The following is a 21,967-nucleotide window of genomic DNA, read 5'->3' as shown; positions in this document are numbered from 1 at the left end:
GATCCATACCATAGACAACATAGCAGATTTCATGACGAAAGCGATCAATGCTGATAAATTTACTTGGTGTCGATCCTCTTGTGGCCTGTCAGAGACGTAAGCAACATGATGGTACAAGGTAGAAAGAATGGTGTGAAGATATGATTGTTTCAATCAAATCTTCAAGTGGGAGATTATTAGTTGTCATGCAACTAATAATAGTTGCATAATGCATAATAATGGTTCATAATGCATTGTAAGTTGACAACAATAATGGTTCATAGTTGGCACTAATAATGGTTGAAAAGTGACATGGCAAAATTATACATTTTAGTCATTGTACTTTAGGGTATTTACAAGATTAGTCCTTAAGCTTCAACTATAAATACCCTAGCTCATTTAGCTTCAAAATCATCCCAAAACATTCTAGCTTTCTTCCAATACTAGAGAGAATTTAGAGAGTTTCTTGAGAGTTGTTTTTTTTATCAAGAGAGAATTATCATTGTTTTCTCCTTGGTAGATCGAGAGAGGTTGTAATTCCGATTTTTTCATAGTGAAATTCTTCTACCGTTGCCCGTGGTTTTTTACCCTATATTATTTAGGGGGTTTTCACGTAAATTTTGTGTCTTCTTTATCTTCATTTTTATTTTCTCAAATTATCAATTACGATTTTGCTCTATCCGATAGCCGTCTTCCGCAACATTAATGCCATATTATCTGTTGTTATGCCTCGAATTAATTTTGTCTACTTTATATTCACTATTACAATGCTGGTTTTTGTCCTCCAAGTAGAAGAATCAATCACCTTTTAAAGAAAAGTTATCCATATATATATATTTAGAATTTAGAATTTTAATTTATTTTGATTTTGTTTATTATATTTTTTACTGTTAATTATATTTTGTACTAGAATCCGTACTTTATCTTTAGGGAGAACATGTCTGGTATTGAAATCCAATGACAAATCCATAACTTCCTGAGAATAAACATAACTTCCTTTAGAGAGCAAATGAGTTAAATTATTAGCTCATGAAAATAGTGGTCTTATTAAATAAATTTAATAATTAATGAACTAATAATATATATTTTTTATAAATTAAATATTAACACATCATGTTTTATCATATTTCAACAACTAAACTTTATATATATACATATACACACTAAAATCCTCCCAATAATATATATAATGTTGATCCATTGGAAGTCATATCCAAAAGCTACCCACATTCAAAGAATGAATTTTAAATCTGCATGGGAAAATAATTAATCTCCCTTCATTAAAATATCATTAATTACTTCATTAACTATAATAATCTGATAGGGATATGTGCTGTACCCTACACCTATAAAGATTAACGTGTTGACAAATCCATCAATCATGTGTTTTTCTTCTTCTTTTTGTATGTCGTCTTTTTAATTATCAATGTGTAATAAAATATTAATGCACCAATCAAAGGATTTATAAGTTTGTTTTTAATTCTATTTGTGTTTTTAATTATATTTTTTCGGATTGGGTCTGGTATTTTTTATCCTAAACCGAATTTGTCCAAACATAACCTTTAAAAATCCAAACTGAACCTAATTTAAAAAAAAATTCGACTTGATCAGTCGGAACCCGTCGAATTCGAGTTACATGCCCATCCCTAGATGAGACTCATCAATTATTAGATTCTCGATGAGCTTGTAAATCAAATGTAATCTCTTGGGATCAAACATGGACGTGGCCGAAAAGCTTTTGACATGCCACATACATTTACCAACCAAAATGGTCCCCATCTATGAAAACAACTGCATGCCCACCGCTTCATCTTTCAATTTTAATTATCATATCATATATTATTTTGACACCGACGAAATTTTTAATTTAAATTATCCAATCATAATTAAAATTAAGTTGTAGAAATGGAGGCAATAAGATTATAATTGATGTCCTACTATTAATAATATGTATAATTTAATTGGTTCATGTTATTGTTTTTTTAGAAGGTAGATCTTTCGAGTTTAAGTTTGAAGACAATAAATATGCAGATTAATATTTAATGCATGGGTAATATATAGTTTTATCTCTTATCAATAAAAAAATAATGATATTACTAAAAATTTAATTAGATGAATCTATTTTTAAATTTTTTTTGATGCCATACAATCATTAAAAACTATCGGTAGATCACTTATAAGAAATATGATTTTCTTTAATTCATTGAATGACCTTAATAGTAAAAAGGAGTGTTAGTTCTCCCTCAGTGTTACGCTTGTATGGTGTGTGTACGTTGTTAATTACTAAGAAAATATTCGAACATATATTATCTTGTAATCGTCTCATACTATTCAAAATAGTAGGTTTTGAATTTTTAAATTCAAAAAGTAGAGGGACTGAATTTCAAATGTACAAAGAGTAGATGTACTCAAAGCATATTTTAACCTATTAGTAATATAATCATAATAACAAAATAAAGAGTTTCCTCTTTTGAGCCATTGACAAAAAGAGAGTCTCGAGAGCAAGGAATCTAAAGATAGATCTCCATGAGCTTATTAAGTTGGAAATGAGCTTTCACTTGAGCTTTTTGGTTTTCCTTTTTGTGAAAAAAGAATGCAATTAAGGCAAAAGCTACTTTCAACCAGAAATCAAAGATTCTCTTGTCTCTCGAAAGGATGATTCTACCCATAGGCTCTTACTTGAATTCACTTAACTTTTACCCTCCAACCCAAGAAATAATTAACACTATCGGAGATGAATCGAGAGGGACTGACGGGACGATCGTCCTTGAAATTTTAAATTCTCGTATAATTTAAGTAGTTTCGTTTTTTTATTGATAATATGTTTTCGCTCCCCTTTCATTTTATAAGTTCGTCTCCCTTTATCAAAAAAATCATATGCCCGCCCGACATAATTTAGAAATTAAAAAGAAAAGGGAAGTTGCATGGTGGGTGTGTTGGTGTAGCGTAGCCCCACCTTACATTATTTGCTATGCAAATTCTTTCAAAATAACAATCATTTGAAGTATGATGGCATTGGATTATTCATATCAAAGTTACCTTCATCAATGCAACTCTTAGATGTAAATCTTTGATTTCCTAGTTGGATGAAGATATAGATAGAGCCCTAAACCATCATGTAGAAATGGGGTCTTGTTTTTTTTGGACCTAAAGTACATCGATTTATATTAAACACCGAATATAGATCATAAAACAGATGTGAAATCTGAATATGCTTAGACTCATATATCGGTAAAACTACGGTTCGATTTAAGAATGATATTGAAAACAATGGTGGATAGATGGTTACAGTCTAGGTCAAATAAGTAAAACCTTCAGCATTAATGGAAGGAGATTGTATTGATCAATGCTATATTAGTTATAGGAACAAAATATAACTGAAGTAGAAACATTGATTAAACATTAACATCTGAAACAGATTTCTTAATAAGGAGGGCAAAATTACCATGTAAAGATGTTTGTTGTGCTAATCCAGATATGGCTTCTGATCGTAACGAACCAAAAGCTGATGTTTCATTTTTTTTCGGAAAGGGTTCACTATGTGCAAAGAAAAAAAAATGGAAGCTAATACCTCTCCATAGGAGATGTTTGAGGCATCCATCAGCCAATGGACCACGCGACATGTCGGCAGATGAAAGAACTTGATGATATTAGCTAGCTATTCACTTGAGGAGGATTGTTCATAACATCTTTGGAACAAATAAACACACCATCGGCGCCTTTTCCTTCCTCTGTATACTCGTTTTTAGTGCTTTGATGTTGCTTTGACTCTACTGCATGCCTTTCAGGAAGGAATTGAAAATTGGGTTGCTTGTGCTAGCCCGGCTCTAACTTTTTGTTGCCTGCGCATGTTGAAGAAGCCACTCTCAAGAGCTTCCAACGCTCTGGTGGTCGATGGTCTGCTTCTTTTGCTTTGCTTCTGGCCGTTCATGATAGGTTGTTGTTCTTTGGCACAAACATTAGGAGCAGTTATTGACAAATCTGCATGATTATTGACAATGTTGAACTGGCTGCCATTGGCTTCCATCGTTCCTGGTTCACCATTCTGCGCTTCCAGAGGAAGCAAGGGTGGGCTTGAACTAATCGATAAAAGGGGGTGGAAGCTTCTTATTACTCCCTTGAGGAGTCTCCATGGATTCTGGATTGCCTTCGGCGGAAGAACTAACAGATGATACTTTGTCATGGAAATGACTCGTACCGAGAACACCATCGCTGCATAGCCCCATTTGTTCACTAGTGGCGGAGGAAAACTTTTCAGTGAGGCAACGTTGCTCTGTCTTAGCACAAGCATTTAATCGCTGTCTCTTTACAGGAGAAACTAAATGAATTGGATTACCAGAGATATTCCAAGTAAGGTGACTTCTATCTGTCTTCGAACAAGCGGTTAAGTTTTGTTGTTTCACTCGAGAAGCTAAGCCAATTGACAAAGCAGAAGATTTCTCATTAGCTTCTGTATTAGAAAATACAGCTAATTTCTTTCGTTTTTCCGGGGGAACTAAACTAACAGCATGACTAGATTTAGCTCTTCTACTGAACTGGTGCTTTATTTTCCGCTTTGACCTGGTATCGTCCGATTTATTGGTCTTCTCATCCTGGTGAATCAACAAATCATGGTCTGCAATACATGAGATCTTTAGTTTTTTATTCGAACTGTCATTATCATATTTACCCTCACTGTTTTTCTTATCGCATTTCAACAGATTAATAGCAGTAACTAGCTTGCTACTAGGCTTCATATACGTGGCAATTGAACCATGACTTGATAGTATATCAGTAAACTTTTGCTCCTGCTCATCGGAAGAATTGCCACTTGAATTGTCTTCATCTCCTCCTGAAGAGTTGCCAACTTTGGAAGAAATTTCAAACTCAACTGGTAAACATCTGAGTTCTCTCACCCGGGATGATTTTCCTCCATGGAGCAAACTGCTATCTACAATGGAGAATTTACTGTCGCTTGCAGTAGAGCTAGCTATTTTGCCCTCGCGATGGTGAGCATTAGTAACGTGCTTGTCGCCTTTTGACAGCATTCGATTAGCATTACCTTCCGTGAATCTTGAGCATTCTTCCGCATTGGTTTTGATATAAACATCAAATCAACTGGTGAATATCTCAGTTCTCTCATCTTAGATGCTTTTCCTCCATGCATTAAACTGGAATCAATAATTGTGAACTTCATGTGATTTGAACTAAAAATGGAGACACGGGGCTTGAGATAACAAGGCTTATGATTAGGAGGATCGCCCTCATCCGATGACTCTCCCGGAATGCACCCATTTTCTTCATTGCAGCTCCCTATACCGTTTCCTTCAGCATCAAGCTCGATAAGTGTTGGCTCAGATGCAATTTTGCTCAAAACATCACTCTAACAGAATCGAAGTAGTGATTTCCCTCAACAAGTTTTCTTCTTGAGAACTTCTTCACTACGGGCATAAGAAAGACTAGGAAATGGTTGGAACTGACAGAGCACTGATTCTTAGGTTGCTCGGAGTGCCACCCTCTTGCAAGCAGGCGTGGCCAAACTGCTTCCCAGAAAATATCATCGCATTGAGCTTTGCTCAGTCGAAAACCTCCAGTTAAGAACCTGATAACATCACCAGATGTAAGAAATGCACAAGCCTTCCCAGATGGTATTTCGGGGGACACTTGAGTGGTCCTCAGATGCTCCATGGCCAGGCCAGCAAGATCTTCCTTCCCCTTGTTAAGACCTACAGCTTCTACAAGAGCACATATGCCGACACTAGTCTTTAAATGAAAGACATAATCTTCAAGTGAAGTTCTCCCTTCCACAAATGATTTAGAGACCTGCAAATAGATGATGAAATAGGAATGACGGATATGTAAACTCGGTCAAGCAGGATAAAGGCATCTACAAGAGTAATGATTGCACAGCCTTAGTTTACAAATGTAATCAATTAATTTTCGGTAACCAACTAGAAGACTATACTAATGTCTTCTGATTGTTTATCAAAACTGACTAAAGGATCATGTCAGACGATTCTCAAGAAAACTCATAAGCATATCTGTTTTGATAAATTGCAGCCACCAGTACAGGAGAAACAATAACTGATTATTTTGAAAAGCGGGCATGAATCTTGCATTGAAACCATGGAACCTTCCTAATTCAGATTACAGGACTGAAAGAGTTAAATTACGTTCGAAAGTGTTTCCTAATCCACAATAGATTGGAACAAATTTGGATTTGCTTAAGCAGTGGAGGGCTAGTCCTTAAAGAATGGCCTAGTAGGACATATTGAAAAGTTAAGCATAGAAAAATTGATGTCCTACAATAATCAGCAAAGTGCATACGGAATCAAGTACGATATATTAAACTAGTACTTTATTCGTCGACATGCAGTTAACGTACACTTAGTTGAATCTGTGTGGTTAGTAAATAAGCACATGTTGAGTAAATCAGGTTTACCTCCTGCAGATCATTTTGTATTTCTTCAGGGACATGGGTGAGCAACCGAGATAACAGTTCCTGCTGCCTCCATCCCGTAAAGATTTTTCGTCCATATACATTTTTTCGAGTTCGTTTCTTCTGGCCATCTGACCATCTGCAGTATCTGTCAGACCTATAAAATGCACCATAGTAAAATGACAATATATCCCCCATTTCCTTGCTTTCAATGAATCGTTTTATCAGCTGGAAATCCTTTCCAAAATATATATAAACAAAGAAGAAATCCGTCCACTTCTGTATCACTCCAGGAATGGTCTGATGAACCTGGAATTAGATGAGACCTTTTACCTTCACATGGTCGAAATAAGTTAGTTTTACTTGCGATTCCACATTCAAGGTTCTCAGCATTCGACTCTTTTCATCGACCAACCTAGCATCCGGCTGTTCAGCACTTAGTTCAGAACTTTTCTTCCTCTTACAAATCTGGCCCTTTCTGTTCTTTCTAGATTTGTCAGACTTGTCCAACTTACTTCCATCATTGAGCTTACTAAGACCTCCCTTGCCTTCATCCTCGAAATCAGTATCTTGTTCATGGGTCCAAGTGACAGGCACAGGTCAGCCTAACAGAAAGGAATGGGCAAGATAAGGAATGCCTTCAGAGTCAAGAGGGTCCATCAAAAGCCGAAGATGATCAGATCCTGTTATTATGGGAGGAATTTCCACCTGGTATTCATTGCCAACTCTCGGACTTAATCGTGGATCGCCGAATATATCAGTTATATCGGGAGAATCTGGGGGAAGAAACAGCCCGGGAGATGCTTTCTTCAGCAAGGTTGCAATTAGGATCCAGCCGAACTGTTTCCATCTGTGAAAAGTAGGAAATAAGAGTGAGATAAACTCAACTGCAAATAGCTAACAGATAAAGATCTGACATACAAGCACAAATTAACCAGGAATCTGTTATGTCCTCAACAACAAATCACCAAATGTCAGATTCATTAAAACCCCAGTGAACTTTAAACCATCAGGCAGAAAAAAAAAATGTAACTTAGAGATTGAAACCCGTGTCTAGAAATGAAAGAACATCGCTCGATGAAGGTGAACTTGATCGAACCATTAGACGGTGCTAATTAAAACTTCCAACAGATGAATGCATAGCTGATGGATTTGCAGATGAATATTAAAACAATCGAATACTAACAAAGAAAACACTGGCTACGAGGGTTTTAAATTGCGGTCACGGTCGCGTTTTCGGTCATTTCGAATTTACCGTGATTGTGGCCGTCGCGGGTACTATTGCGGGTGTAGAAGGTAACTCGAACGACGGCGAAACCGCTATTTCGCGGGCACTATCACATTTTCGAACCGTGATTTGAAGCCCTAGATTTTTAGTTTAATTTAAAATATTTCATATCATCTTTATCGAACGATGCTTGATCCATTTTTTAGTTTTGTTGGTTGGCGGCGAAACCAACTTTGGTATTGATGTCCGATTATCGGTATTCTTTATTTTTAATCTATTTTCTTATATCATATATTTATTTTTCATTGTTTTTTAATTTCTAATAGCTTTGCCATCATAACAAGTTTTTCTCTATTTTTATAGCATATTTTTTTCTACCTTTTGGCACGTTTTCAATTTTCTCTATCGGTTGTTTGGTCGTTCTTTTTTATTTATTTTTCATAGAATGTAGTTTGACTATAATACTCGACAGACACAAGAAGAGATAAAGGAAACAAGGCAGAAACAAGAAGCAAGACTACTGAATTCACTTTATTATATGATTGTTATCCTCTCAATCACAAAGAGCTATATTTATACAATTGATAGAAGCAATTCTAGAAACTCTAGTAGAAGCTCTAGCAGTTTCAACTGTTAACAACAACCTTAACTAACTCTAACAAATTAACTATGAGAAGCCAGCTAAGCAACCAACTCATTTTAGATCATTGCACACTAACATTCCCCCTACTACAAACACCTCATTGTTTAAGAGACCGACTCCACGAGACCGAGTCATTTCACACTAACATTCCCCCTACTGCAAACACTTCCTTATTTAAGAAACCATCTTTACACGAGACCGAGGTATACGCAACACCATGCATTAGTACTCCCCGTACTGCATATTCTACTTGTTTACTCCTCAACTCTTGAAATCTGAGACTTTTCTGGAATTTGAGACACAAGTAGCCTCTGTCGATGTTTAAGAAACATAGGAGCAGACAATGGTTTAGTTAGAACATCAACCACTTGTTCAAAAGCAGGAACCTCCTGAACAGAGAGTTTTCCAGCAGCCACCATCTCTCTAACAAAAAACAGATCAAGCTCAATATGTTTAAATTTGGAATGAAGAATTGGATTCACACATACTGCAACAACACTAGAATTATCATACCACAAGACAGATTTGCCATGAACAGTCACACGTAGTTCACTTAGAAGGGACTCAAGCCATTTCATCTCAGCAGCAGCACACGCCACACTGCGATACTCAGCTTCTGCAACCTGCTGTTTACGAGAGTCCCAGGAAACTAAATTCCCCGCAAAATAAATGCAGTAACCGGAGGTCGAACGTCTGTCATCTGCATCTGATCCCCAATTTGCATTAGCAAACCCTGTCAAGGACAAGCGAGGTGATGCTAAAAATCAAAGACCAAAGTCGACAGCGGCCTGTAAGTATCTTAATATGCACTTTACCACTTGAAGATGAACATCACACGGAGACTGTATGAATTGGCATACCCTATTCATTGCGAAGACAACATCGGGACGAGTGATAACAACATACTGTAACTCACCGACTATACTCCGATTCTGTGTAGCATCCTTAACCAGTGACCCGGTATCAATAGTCAATTTGCAACCCATAGCCATAGGCGTGGGGAGTACTTTAGCATCTTCGAGGCCACTCTTGCACATGAGATCACGTATGTACTTCTGCTAGCTTAGAATGATTTCACCACCTGTTCGACATACCTCTATTCCAAGAAAAAAATTCAAACCCCCAGATCTTTTAAAGCAAACTGACCATTGAGTTTATTAATCACACCATGTACTTCTTGTTCACAACTTCTAGTAACAATGATATCATCTACATACACGAGCAAATATATAATGTTGCCAGCAGTTTCCCTGACAAAAAGTGAGTCATCCGACCTTGACAAGACAAATTTTTGATCCTCCAAATACGGCTTGAGTTTATCGAACCACGCTCGAGGAGCCTGCTTCAACCCGTAGATGGCTTTGTTGAGTTTGCAGACCAAGTTACCATCACCTTGCTCATACCCTGGGGGTTGCATCATATATACCTCCTCAGCTAAGACTCCGTTTAGAAACGTATTATTGACATCAACTTGCCTTAACGACCACCCCTTCGATAATGCAAGTGACAGAACAACACGTACAGTCGCTGGTTTGACCACAGGACTGAAAACTTCATGGTAATCAACTCATGGCTATTGTAGAAAACCCTTGGCCACAAGTCGAGCTTTGTGCCTTGCTATGGAACCGTCAGCATTCCTTTTGATTTTAAAAATCCACTTGCAACTAACTGGTTTTGTACCACTTGGGAGAGAAACAAGTGTCAATGTGTATTTTTACTAGTGCATCATATTCGGCTTGAGCTGCAACTCTCCATTCCAAACTGTTCATGGCTTCTCGAATCGTCCTTGGATCTTTATCAAAGCAGGCCACTTGAAAAACTTTAGGTTTTTAAATTCCACTCTTACTTCGGGTTACCATAGGATGAACGTTACATTGCTCTACACCACATTGTTCTCCATCAGGTTGTGATCCTTCACAGAATCCTAGCTTATTTTCAACAACATTATTACTTGATGCATGAGACTCAGGCTGTCCTGGATCAACTTCCTCAGTAGACGCTATTAAACCATCATCAGCATACACACTATCCTCTACAGCAGCAACTGCTGGTGACGGATCAGGCAGACACGTGCCAGGATGCTACCTACAGTCACGGGCTGAATTTGGTGTTACGTTGACAGTCTGATCTGAACCTTTAATTGACTGTATTATAGGTAAAACGCTGACCTAGGGACTCGTGTTACCATGGCTTTGAACAACTGACTTTCCCTCAGAATAAGGGAACACTTCTTCATCGAACACAACATGGTGTGAGATTAAAATCATCCCATTCTCATCTAAACACTTGTACCCTTTGTAAGAAGAGCTATAACCAAGAAATACACATTGTTTCGACCTGAAATCCAGCTTGTGTTGATTAAACGGTCTCAAAAAAGGGAAACAAGCACACCCAAAGACTTTAAGCATGGAATAATTTGGAACTTGCTGGTAAAGAACCTCAAAGGGTGATTTTCCATTCAACACTTCAGTTGGCAGTCGATTTATCAAGTGTACTACTGAGACAAAGGCATAACTCCAGAACTTCAAAGGTAGTATAACCCCAGCTAGCAAAGCTAAACCCTTTTCAACAACGTGTCTATGCTTCCTTTCTGCTTTCCCATTCTGTTCAGAGGTACTTGGACACGAGACCCTCTGTTGAACACCATTTGCTAGAAACCAGCCTTTAAGGGCTTGATATTCTCTACCTTCATCGGTCTGTAAGACTTTAATTTTAGAGTCAAACTGAACTTCAATCATCTTGAAAAAATTAAGGAAGCATTGCATAACTTTAGATTTTCTTTTAAGCAGATAAACATCTATGAAAGAGACATAGTAAGCAAACCTATCAGCAGAAACAATTGGCGCTGGACCCTATACATCTTAGACAACCAACTAAAACAGTTTATTATATTCAGTTAAAGATGTACAAAATGGAAGTTTATGAGCTTTGCTTTGTGTTGGGATTTTTGGAAGCTCGAATCGACAACCGGAACGGTTTGCAAAGAGGGGTCGGAATGGTTTTGTGTTTAGGGAGTAAGGAGATTGAAAGATAGAGAATTGCACAATGATTTATAGTGGTTCGACTTTCTCAACCAAAGTCTACGTCCACTACCTTAGCTCCTCACCAAGGATTTTCTAACAAATTCACTAATTTGTTCTTTCTTTTGAGGACAAAGAGATAACCTTACAACTCCCTAGTTTTTTGGGGCTAAAATAGAACCTTTCCCCTTTATAAAAGGATAACAAATGTAAACAAGAAAACCTCTCTAAGGTAGGTGTTTACAAGAATTAAGCTCACAAGAACAAAAGTTTTACAAGAGAAAGATGAAATAATAATGAAAAACTCTTCTCTTGTGTTTGATTGCTTGGATAGTTGTTCTATTTTTTCTTCAAGTGTCCTTAGCTTGTATTTATAGCTTGGAATGTGTTTGATGTTGTATATAGTCGTTGGGATGTTTTGGAGCCATTTGGGGATGTTTTGGAGCCATTTGGGGATGATTTTTCTACTCAAAAAGGCTGCCCATAACATGGTGCATCGGTGCACTATCATGGTGCATCGATACCTATTCATTAAATTTAAATAAACTAGTTGTTACTAGCTGTTGGAGCCTTCGTGCATGGATGCACAACAAGGTGCATCGATGCATTAAGTGCATTCGAAATGGAGTGCATGGATGCACTGCAGGAGTGCATGGATGCACTGCAGGGGGTGCATGGATGCACTGCAGGGGTGCATGGATGCACTTTGACACCCTTTAGCATTTTTTCTCAAATCCAAATTTAATGGACTTTGAATTATTTTTGAAACCTTTTTTAAACTTTGAATAAATTCAATTCAAGTCCAAAAACATTTTGCCTTTAAATTTGTTATATCGAAACATAATTCAACACTTTGTAAGCAAGTTGTACAAACACGATACAATTTATTTTCACTAGGGACAATTTTACACGCCTTCATTACAGCTCGAACAGCAGCTATCGAGGAGTGACCAAGACGTTTATGCCACAAATCTAGTGAGTTGGATGCTTTCGAGATATGGTTCAACTGCCAGCTGGAGTCCCTTGTAGTGTGTGGCAGCAGTTGATATAGTCCATCACGCGTGAGCCTCTCTTTCAACAGAACCTCCTGAGTCTGTATGTCATTCACAAAGCATTCAAACGGGTGAAACTCGATAAAAACCTTATTGTCACAAGTGAACTGTGACACGAACAACAAATTATTCTTTATACTCGGCACATGCAACATATTTTGTAATAACAAGGGCTCCGAGTTGCTTAGTAACATGATTGTCCTATATGAGAGATCTTAACACCCTCTCTATTTCCCATAAGCAGTGTATCTTTACCTGTGTAAGTAGTACCAGAGTTAAACACAGATAGATCATTGGTGACATGATGTGTTGCTCCTATATCCGGATACCAGATTGTGTCAGCAGTGTTGATTGAAACATTACCAGAAGGTACTGTGGAGACAAAAGCTGTTGGTGAGGAGGACATTGAAGAACTAAAAGGGTTCTTCCCAGCACTGGGGCCAAATGAAGGATCACCAGAAACTGCATTCATAGGAACCATTGACACCGGATACGTGACCTGAGGAGGGAACACGTGACTACCCTGATAATAGGGCACTGATCCAAACGACTACAAACCGGGAAAAAACTGAGTTAGTAACAGGATGGTAAAAAACATAGGAGATTGAGGAAACCCAGGACTCATCGAGTGAACATATGCGTGAACGCTAGCAGTAGTCTGCTACTTGTCACCTAAGACACTGCGAGACTGTTTCAACCCATCATTAACTGACACAGAGGAGTCAGCCACCCCAGAGTACTCGTGATCAAACTTTGATAGCACTTATGAACTACATGGCCAAAATTTCCACATAGTTGACACCGAGGTCGATTAGAGTTATTGAAGTGACCACGACCTCTATCACAGAAGCTGTCACTTTGTTGACTCCTTACTGGATTAGAATACGATTGAGATTGAGTATTGCCAGCCATGGAACTCGATTCTTGAGAATCCTTATCACCAGAACGATTTGCCATATTAACAGATGCACTCTCACACAGAAAAAGTTTATGTCGAGCTTCACAGTCAAGAAGAATTTCGGTTAAAACGTCTAACGATAAAGAATCACACGAGGCTATAGCAATGATAGACTCAAATTCCATGGATAATCCTATTAAGAGAATACTGACGTATTCTTGTTCAGTTACTAAACTTCCTGCAGCATTCAGCATGTCACAAATGGATTTTACCTTGGCTAGATATTCGCTTACGGTCGAACCAGCCTTCCTTTGCGAATGAAGACTATGTCTAAGAGTAGTCACCTTCGCACTAGACCTTGCACCAAAAAGTCTTGTGATGGCACTCCAAATGGTGAGTGTGGATGTCAGACCAGTGAGGTGAGGAAGGACTTCCGTACTTACTGTGGTTAGGATCCAAGACGCTAACGGCTTATCTTGCTGCCTATAAACCACAGAGGCGGGATTTTCTTCTTCCTGTCCTGACTCGTTCATAATAGATTCACTAGGAGCAGAAGCATCATTAGACACATATTTCAACAATCCATATCCATCAATAATCAACATTACTTGATGTTTCCACAAGAGATAAGTGCTCTCAGACAACTTCACAATACCATGCTTAGAAATATGCTGAACTGTTAAACTAGCCGAAGAGGAGGCCATAGGGAGGTAACGAGCAAGAAATCAACAAGAAGCTGAGTAAAAAACACCTTACCACCTACTTACAACGCTCCAAGAGTTGCAACTACCTTGCAACCAGCAAAATCAGTTATCAAGAAGAACCAAGCTTCCATGCATCACGTAAGGTAAAACGAGAGAAATATCGAGCAACGGATAGCAAGATACTCCAGATCTTGGCGAATGATACATGTTATCCTCTCAATCACAAAGAGCTATATTTATACAATTGATAGAAGCAATTCTATAAACTCTAGTAGAAGCTCTAGTAGTTTCAACTATTAACAACAACCTTAACTAACTCTAACAAACTAACTATGAGAAGCCAGCTAAGCAACCAGCTCATTTCAGATCATTGCACACTAACATTCCCCCTACTGCAAACACCTCCTTGTTTAAGAGACCGACTCCACGAGACCGAGTCATTTCACACTAACAATTTGTTATTATGTTGATTTTTTTTCTACGTTGGACCATCGGGTTACATTTGGATATACGATTTGCGTTCGGAGATAGTTTTCTCATGATGCTCGACTCTGATTTATGATTGTTAGTGATCTTTCAATAGTTTGATCTCATGTTGTGGTTTGTTTGTCGATTCAGTCAAATCTATTTGTATATATTTTGTTTGAGCTTTTTAGATGAATTTTTAATCTTTTCCTTATATAATTCTTAAATGATCTCAAGTGGCTAATTTCTTGTATTTATGATTATAGGAAATGTCCTAACTATGTGTTTAGTAAATCTTTATTGAAAATTTTACTTTTTTTTTTAATAAAATTAGTGGATTTCTATTTGCATCAAAATATGTCATGCCATCGGATTAAAATATGTGATGTACTGATAAAAGCATCGTTTGAATCTTGTTTCATATTAGATTTTGAATTAGATTTTGAGCACTCCTTTCTTCTCCTCTTATTATATATATGTATATATATATCGTATCTGAATCTAAATATATATTGAGTGTTGTCAAATGATAATTTAAGCCTTTATAAGTTTAAGTAATATTCAAATTAGATCTTAATATCTTAATTTTTGAGTTTATATACCTAATAGATATTAATTTTTCAAGTTAAACAATTTGATCCCTTCCAAAGTTCAATCTTAATTTTGCCCTTGAATATGTAGCATTTTAAAACATGTAGATTAAGTATAGATAATGTCATTACAATTTACGTTAAATCTAACAATTTGATCCCTTCCAAAGTTCAATCTTAATTTTTCCCTTGAATATGTAGCATTTTAAAACATGTAGATTAAGTATAGATAATGTCATTACAATTTACGTTAAATCTAAAATGTTTATATCTTAAATACACATATTTGTCATTTAATTTACGTTTGTTAAATATGTTCTACGTTAGATTTGAGTTGACATTTAACGTCCAAGCTAACAATGAAGTTGACAAAATGACCTGATTGATGCATAACTAACACTTTGATGACTCAATCAGACTGTTTGGAATTAAGCGATCAATTTAGAATATAAGCCATAGTTTGAGGTTGTCTCATGAGTTTAACCCAAATTAATTTCAAGAATTGTTTATGGGCTGCTTAGATGCGGATTGAAGTTGTCGGGTTCCGGGTCGGGGTTAGAACCCGAATCTGAATTTGGAAAGACTAATTAAATTTGGGAGATTTCAGAGTGACTGGAGGAATTGTTTGCCTAGCTGCGATCGAATTGCTGAGTCAGGGCTACCGAGTTGCTGAGTCTAACCATGGCTGATTTTCATACATCGACTCACAGAGTTAAGTGGATCTTCTCTCCTCAAGAACTGGTAAATACTATGAAAAAGAAAAGAATTTTTTTTCGTTGTCTCGTAAATGTAAGGAAAAACCAATTACCTTTCATATCAATGCCTTTTTCTCTTCTTCTTTTCACTGTTTATAGGTTGAGAAATACAAGGCTGCTAATCAAAGAGCAATACAAACACTGGAGAAGGTATGGCAGAGCCTTTGGTTTTCACTTGTATGCGTGTTTGTGTATGCACGAGCTCGAGAGCGTGTTTGTATAGTAAATTAGTTAAAGTTGGTGTTGAATTCCATTCATTACTTTCCATTAGAAGCATTGTTTAATGTTATCAGTTACAAATACCTGCCATTGAATGCATTCCTTGTGGATTTTTTCTCTCATTGCTCATCTTATTGAAGCTGATTTGCTTGTTTGTTCTGAAGTATGGAACAACACAAATGGAAGTAGACGCAGAAGGTTCGATGTCGTACCCTGAACCAATTGCGAGGGATAATGGTAAACTTATTTTCTTATTTCATTTTAGCTCCATAGTGAGGTGCTTGGTCATGGAGCTTACGGTATGGTATTTTGATTTTTCGTGTTAGCCGACAAGCATTCTCGTCCAAAACCTCTTAACATTGAAGAAGAACAATTCATGCGGGTGTTTTATGAGAACAAACTTCGAGAAGTTTGTAGTGCATTCTACTTTCCCAATAAAATTCAGGTACTTATTCCATTTTTTTTAAGATAACATACTCATGAATAAGGACAAGGTCATGATTGATGTGCTTCTATTTCTGGTTAACGTTTTGCAGGCGACAGCACTAATTTACTTCAAAAGGTTTTATCTGCAGTGGTCGGTCATGGAACATCATCCAAAACATATAATGTATGATTCTTATACTCTTTCAGATATATATATATATATATATATATATATATATGTTCTAATGCTTGTTATCTCTGCATGTGATATGCTGTATGCACCATTCTGATATGTGCTTTAGACTATTGTTAGAAATATGCATCATGAACTATGTTGATATATCCATCCTCACCTACCTTCCTTAATTTGGGTCAAGTGAAAGTGTCTTTTGGATCTTTTTCTTGTCACTGATTTTGCCTTTTGATATGTGGTGCTAGATGATACGTTCTTTTGACTGATAATCACAATTGATTAGAAAGTTTATTTTGAAAATAATACAATTGTTCTTTTGATCTGTAGGTTAACCTGTGTGTATGCAGCCTGTAAGATAGAAGAAAATCATGTATCGGCAGAGGAGCTTGGTAAGGGGATTTCTCAAGATCATCAGATGATTCTCAATTACGAGATGGTTGTGTATCAGGCATGGCTACCATTCTTCTTCCTTTTTCGTTTAGTCTTTTTGTTGTGGCTTGTGTTTGTAAAAAGTACATATATTGACTTGCAGAGTCTGGAATTTGATCTCATTGTTTTTGCACCCTATCGTTCAGTTGAAGGTTTTGTCAATGACATGGAGGTGGGTTCAGTTTGCAATTATTGTTTTGTTTTTCCTTCTATTGTTGTAAAATACTTTTACAAGTAAACTTTAAGTTGTTATTTGGGAAATCATTTGCTTTGCCGCTTATTTGTTTATGCAATTCCATCTTTATTTCAGCAGTTTTTTAAAAAAAATTTGAAACTCTTAGTATGTGGTCAATATAATCATGATCCCTATACTGTTGCCAAGCTCATACCTTTACTACTAGTATGGCTAGGAAAATAACCTAATGTCGGCGATATCTAGCCTCCAAAATAGTAAATGCATGACTTTATCTTCTTAAATGTATTCCAAGTAATATATGTTTTGTTAATATTGCATAGGATTTGCAAGAAACTGCTAGGATGGAAGTTGACAAAATTATGCTTACTGATGCTCTACATCTGTTTCCTCCCGGCCAGGTGCTCTTTCTGATTCAGGCTCCGTTCTGAGTGTATCTTTTTGCGATATTTTTATTCGATTGATAGTCTAGGAGAATATCTTTGGGAATGGCCTTATTGTAATGCGCCAACTGTTATGCATCTTCATATTTGCAATGGTCAAATCTGTATCATGGATCGATTAAACTTCCTATAATATGATTCTCATGGCTTTGCTTTGTATGTTGCTATGTTACAGTTGGCACTGGCTGCCTTACGCAGCGCGAATGAGATGCATAGAGTTCTCGACTTTGAGGGGTATTACCTGATTCTTAATTCATGAAGTTCTCATAGGATTATTATAAAATAATATTTTACAATTCATCCAACTTGTGTGTCATGTCCTTTGCAGATACCTAAGAAGTCTTCTCGCACGCCAGAATTCCGAGCACAGCATTTTGCAGTTTATAGAATCACTAAATGCTATAGATGTTTGGGTATAGTTTCATTGTGATCTGATTTTTGACATAAATCCAGTTCAGCAATATATACATGCTACGTTTCACTGATTTATTTATATACTTTTGCTGGCAACATATATATAGGTTACGAAATACAAGTTCCCCACAGAAAAGGATATGAAGCACATAAACCGGAAACTGAAATCTTGTTGGGGGCATAGCTCGCACGACGAGTATGTTCCATACAATTCGTTCTATTTAGATACAAGATTATCTGGTTTTATACCTACTTTCTATGTGGATTCATGCTGATAATCAGTTTGTAACGACAGTAAGAAGCGGGAGAAGAAAAGGCACAAATCCCATAGGAGTTCAAATGAAGCTCAGAATGGACCATCCCTTGCTTAACCGTATATTTTCGCATGCACATTGGAGTTGACCTTGTTTGATCAAGTCAGTGGTTTGGTTTAACTCCTCTCAAGATTTGTTTATAGCCCAGATTATCGTGATAGCAGCAGTCTGGTAGGAGGCCGGGAATAGCAAGGTCAAACCGTTAACAAGGGCTATCGAAACAAGATGTTTACGGCAGAGTCAGTTCGTGTTGCAGACATCAGTACATTCTGTATGGTGATCAGACCCTTTGGGGAAATAGCTAAACCCTGTTTGATATGAGGTTGCTGACCATTGGGCTCTGGTTTCATATGATGGAACATAGGTTTTTGTTACTTGAAAGTGAATTCTGGCTTGAATTAAAACTTTTGGCAACATGGGACTTGTTTGTCTGTAATTTCTCTCTCAAATCCATCACACAACATCAAAGATGCTTTGTTCATTTCTATTACATTGAAGAAATGATTACTTTTTAATTGCCAATTTCTGATTTTTTTATGATTTAGTCCCTCTATTTTTAGAAATTTGAAATTTTGATTAGGAACCTAATGAATAACATGACTAAAATATAAGAACTTAAAATAATTAAATTAGAGAATATGAACTAAATATACAACTTACATATAGTACAAAAACTTATCATTCAGATTAAAAATTACTACATTAAAATAAAGAAATTAAATTCACAACTTTAACGTAGTAAATGAACTGATAGAATAATTTGATAAAAAAAACAATATGATATACCTCAACCATCTGACCTAATCCGAGTTTATGGATGTCTCATTTGATTTAACATCTGAATTGAATTTTGGGAGTACAAATATATTTCATCTTACACAAATATATATATATATATATATATATATATATATATATAATTTTATTTTTACTCGATCAAATAGATACCTAATTATCTGTAAATATATAAAAGAAAATGATATTATTATCTCCAGTTGGGCCGGATCAAATTTTTTTCACCATGATTTTGAATCCGACCCGACCTCACCCTTTATAACCCACCCGACCCGAAAATGATATTTTAATAATAAAAATTCGACCTTATAATATCAGATTAAAACCTATCAAATTCGAATCGAATTGTCATCTCTAAGAAGAGGTCCCAGACCAAAAAAAAAATATTGGAGACACTTATCTCAGTTCACAAATCTGCTAAACGTTGTCGTTTCGGGAGCTTCTTTGTTTTATGGAAATATCATATTTCTTCAACCTTAAACCCAGAAATCTCTCTTAACTAATTCTTCAAACAGAAGCTTTTGAATGGCGTGCTTCGTTTCGTTAAGCCTCTCGGTTCCTCTTTGTTCCCTTCAAAACCCACTTAAGGTACTCCCTCTTTCGAATGCCACACCCCTTTGTTTCCTCTCAATATCTCTCTTTGTTGTTTAATTGTTTTTATTCAGGGTAGATATATAAAGGAATCAGCTTTCTGCAGATTTCCAGGCTTGGCAACTACCAATAAAGGTCATTTTATAGTTTTTTATTTTCCTTTTTAGCTTGCAGGGTATCTCATTTTTCAGGAACTTGAAAACATGGTTCTTTTATATGATTCTATGTTGTTTTTTCCATAATATTAAACTAGCAGTGAACATGGTATTTAAAATTAAGTGAATTCAGATACTGGGTTTTCACAGCTGAACTAGTGATGAACTTCTTCCATGGAAATGTTTATTTGTTGAAACCTAAATTTGTGTCTAGCTTGCTTGAGCCCTTGTTGAGTTCAATAGATTTGGCATTTTTTTTATTGTTCCAGGGTTTTCATGTGGATTGGGGATAGATTCCTTAAAAAATTAAGTTTTAATGTGATCGAAAGTTCAAGTTCTCTGCAATCATTAATGTACTCATCATATCTCAACATCATTAGCCCACTCCAAAATGCATACTACATTTTTTTACAAGCTTCCCTTGGTTTCGAGTGGAATGGAGCTCGATGCTCTGTCTTGGTTTCGAGTCTTATGGATGAAGAAATAGTATTGGGAGAGCTTTGCTCCTCTATTTAGGGGTCTGGCCTGGCTTAACTCTTGATATAGTGAAGTTCCACGCGGCTATCTACACCGAAAAAAGAGTAAAAAGCAGCAAATGTGTCACTTGAATTACCAATTTGATTTGCAAGAACAGTTATTGGGACTGTGTTTATGATTGTTGCTATGTTGAGAACAGTACATTTGGCCTTATGTTTATGATTGTGTGCTTATAATGCACCTGATATTATGGATTTCTATTTTGCAGCATCATATTTTCTGACCCTCTGCAGCTCAAACAAAAGCATGTCTTCTGCCAATGGTGAGCATTATCTGACTGCCATGTCAAAGCGTTTCGATGAAAATGTTTCGATTAGCTCGAATGCAAGTTCTTGTACTCGTATTGATGTAATCGGTTATTGGGTAGGGCCTGATATTGATGATGGTTGGGGATTTGTAGAAGCTTCTATATGTCGACCGGAATAGTCGATTCGTTCCAAACTTTGCATGAATGGTTTTTGTATGCAACGGTAAAACGATACAAGTTCTCCATGATTAGTTGATGAATATGGTGATTTTTTCAAAGTTGTTCATCCTTTCCAGGAATGTCATGGTTGGAGTTGCCAATGGCATCCGCAGTAAAATTTAACCTAGCAATCATATTTACCACAAAATCTTTCACATAATACAACTTTGATTTACTTGGTCCAGAGAAATAGAAGTTTTCGAGACCATTGATGAATGCCTCTGCGGAGTAATACTTCATGACACAAAATTTTGGAATATTTGGTGCATTTACGTGAAGATTTGAATTGCATTTTCACTTTACTCGTGAATAGGCATGTAAATGAATCGAACGAATTCAAACGAAGGTATTTTTATGTTCGTTCATTTGTGTTTAGCCGAACAAACGAACGAACATGAACTTAACGAACAAAATTTATCGTTTGTGTTCGTTCGCTAAGGAATGTAGGTTGTTCGTGTTCGTTCATTTTTTGTTAAAATGATAAACAAACACAAACGAACGAGCGTAAACAAACACAAACGAACGAGCGTAAATAAACACAATCGAATGAGCATAAACGAACGAACGTAAAATTAATTGGGTTTGTATTTGAGAATATGATTTTTCTTTTCAAATAATTTTAGGATTTATATTTTCTTTAACTTATTTGGGTATTTTTATCTGGTTTAAAATTAATTGAATTTTAAAATATTAATGGGTTCAAGGTTAAAATTTATTACATCTTAATATTTTAAATGAGTTTGGAGATTGAGTTGAACATAAACAAACAAATATAAACAAACAAATATAAACAAACATATTATTGAATGTTCACGAAAGTAAATGAACATAAAATTTTGTTTATGTTTGTTCGTTTAATAAATAAACGGACATAAACGAACTTACCGTCGAACTGTTCACTTAACGTTTGGTTCGTTTACAGGCCTACTCATGAATTGTGAAACAATAGTTAGAACCATCCGCGTTTCTATTTAAGTGATCACTTAACTATAGAGTTGGTGTCGATATGACCATCATACTTTCAATTTTGGCAATATGAC

General features: G+C 36.3%; 3 protein-coding genes across 3 annotated transcripts; 2 read left to right on the top strand and 1 right to left on the bottom strand.

The window, feature by feature from the left end:
- Positions 1–4,058: 4,058 nt before the first annotated feature.
- Positions 4,059–7,216, bottom strand: LOC120163303. The gene is made up of 4 exons (XM_039173272.1): positions 6,401–7,216; positions 5,440–5,781; positions 5,002–5,341; positions 4,059–4,909 (listed from the first exon to the last, which is right to left on the bottom strand). Exons 1-4 carry the CDS (start codon positions 6,593–6,595, stop codon positions 4,059–4,061), a joined length of 1,728 nt encoding a protein of 575 aa, XP_039029203.1. The 5' UTR covers positions 6,596–7,216.
- An 8,368-nt stretch (positions 7,217–15,584) lies between these two features.
- LOC120163315 (cyclin-H1-1-like) lies at positions 15,585–18,901 on the top strand. The gene is made up of 12 exons (XM_039173282.1): positions 15,585–15,738; positions 15,852–15,902; positions 16,136–16,208; positions 16,298–16,416; positions 16,508–16,581; positions 16,918–17,038; positions 17,123–17,236; positions 17,536–17,613; positions 17,831–17,889; positions 17,984–18,068; positions 18,177–18,265; positions 18,365–18,901. The coding sequence occupies exons 1-12, from the start codon at positions 15,679–15,681 to the stop codon at positions 18,438–18,440; spliced, it is 999 nt and encodes a 332-aa protein (XP_039029213.1). The 5' UTR covers positions 15,585–15,678; the 3' UTR covers positions 18,441–18,901.
- A 760-nt stretch (positions 18,902–19,661) lies between these two features.
- On the top strand, positions 19,662–20,968 carry LOC120163314. The gene is made up of 3 exons (XM_039173281.1): positions 19,662–19,766; positions 19,844–19,904; positions 20,670–20,968. The coding sequence occupies exons 1-3, from the start codon at positions 19,704–19,706 to the stop codon at positions 20,885–20,887; spliced, it is 342 nt and encodes a 113-aa protein (XP_039029212.1). The 5' UTR covers positions 19,662–19,703; the 3' UTR covers positions 20,888–20,968.
- The last annotated feature ends 999 nt before the right edge of the window (positions 20,969–21,967 follow it).

Source organism: Hibiscus syriacus, unplaced genomic scaffold (genome assembly GCF_006381635.1).
Source record: "Hibiscus syriacus cultivar Baekdansim isolate YM2019G1 unplaced genomic scaffold, ASM638163v2 tig00111440_pilon, whole genome shotgun sequence".
NCBI lineage: Eukaryota > Viridiplantae > Streptophyta > Magnoliopsida > Malvales > Malvaceae > Hibiscus > Hibiscus syriacus.
The sequence above is the reverse complement of the archived record's forward strand: the minus strand, read 5'-3'. Positions and strand labels throughout refer to the sequence as shown.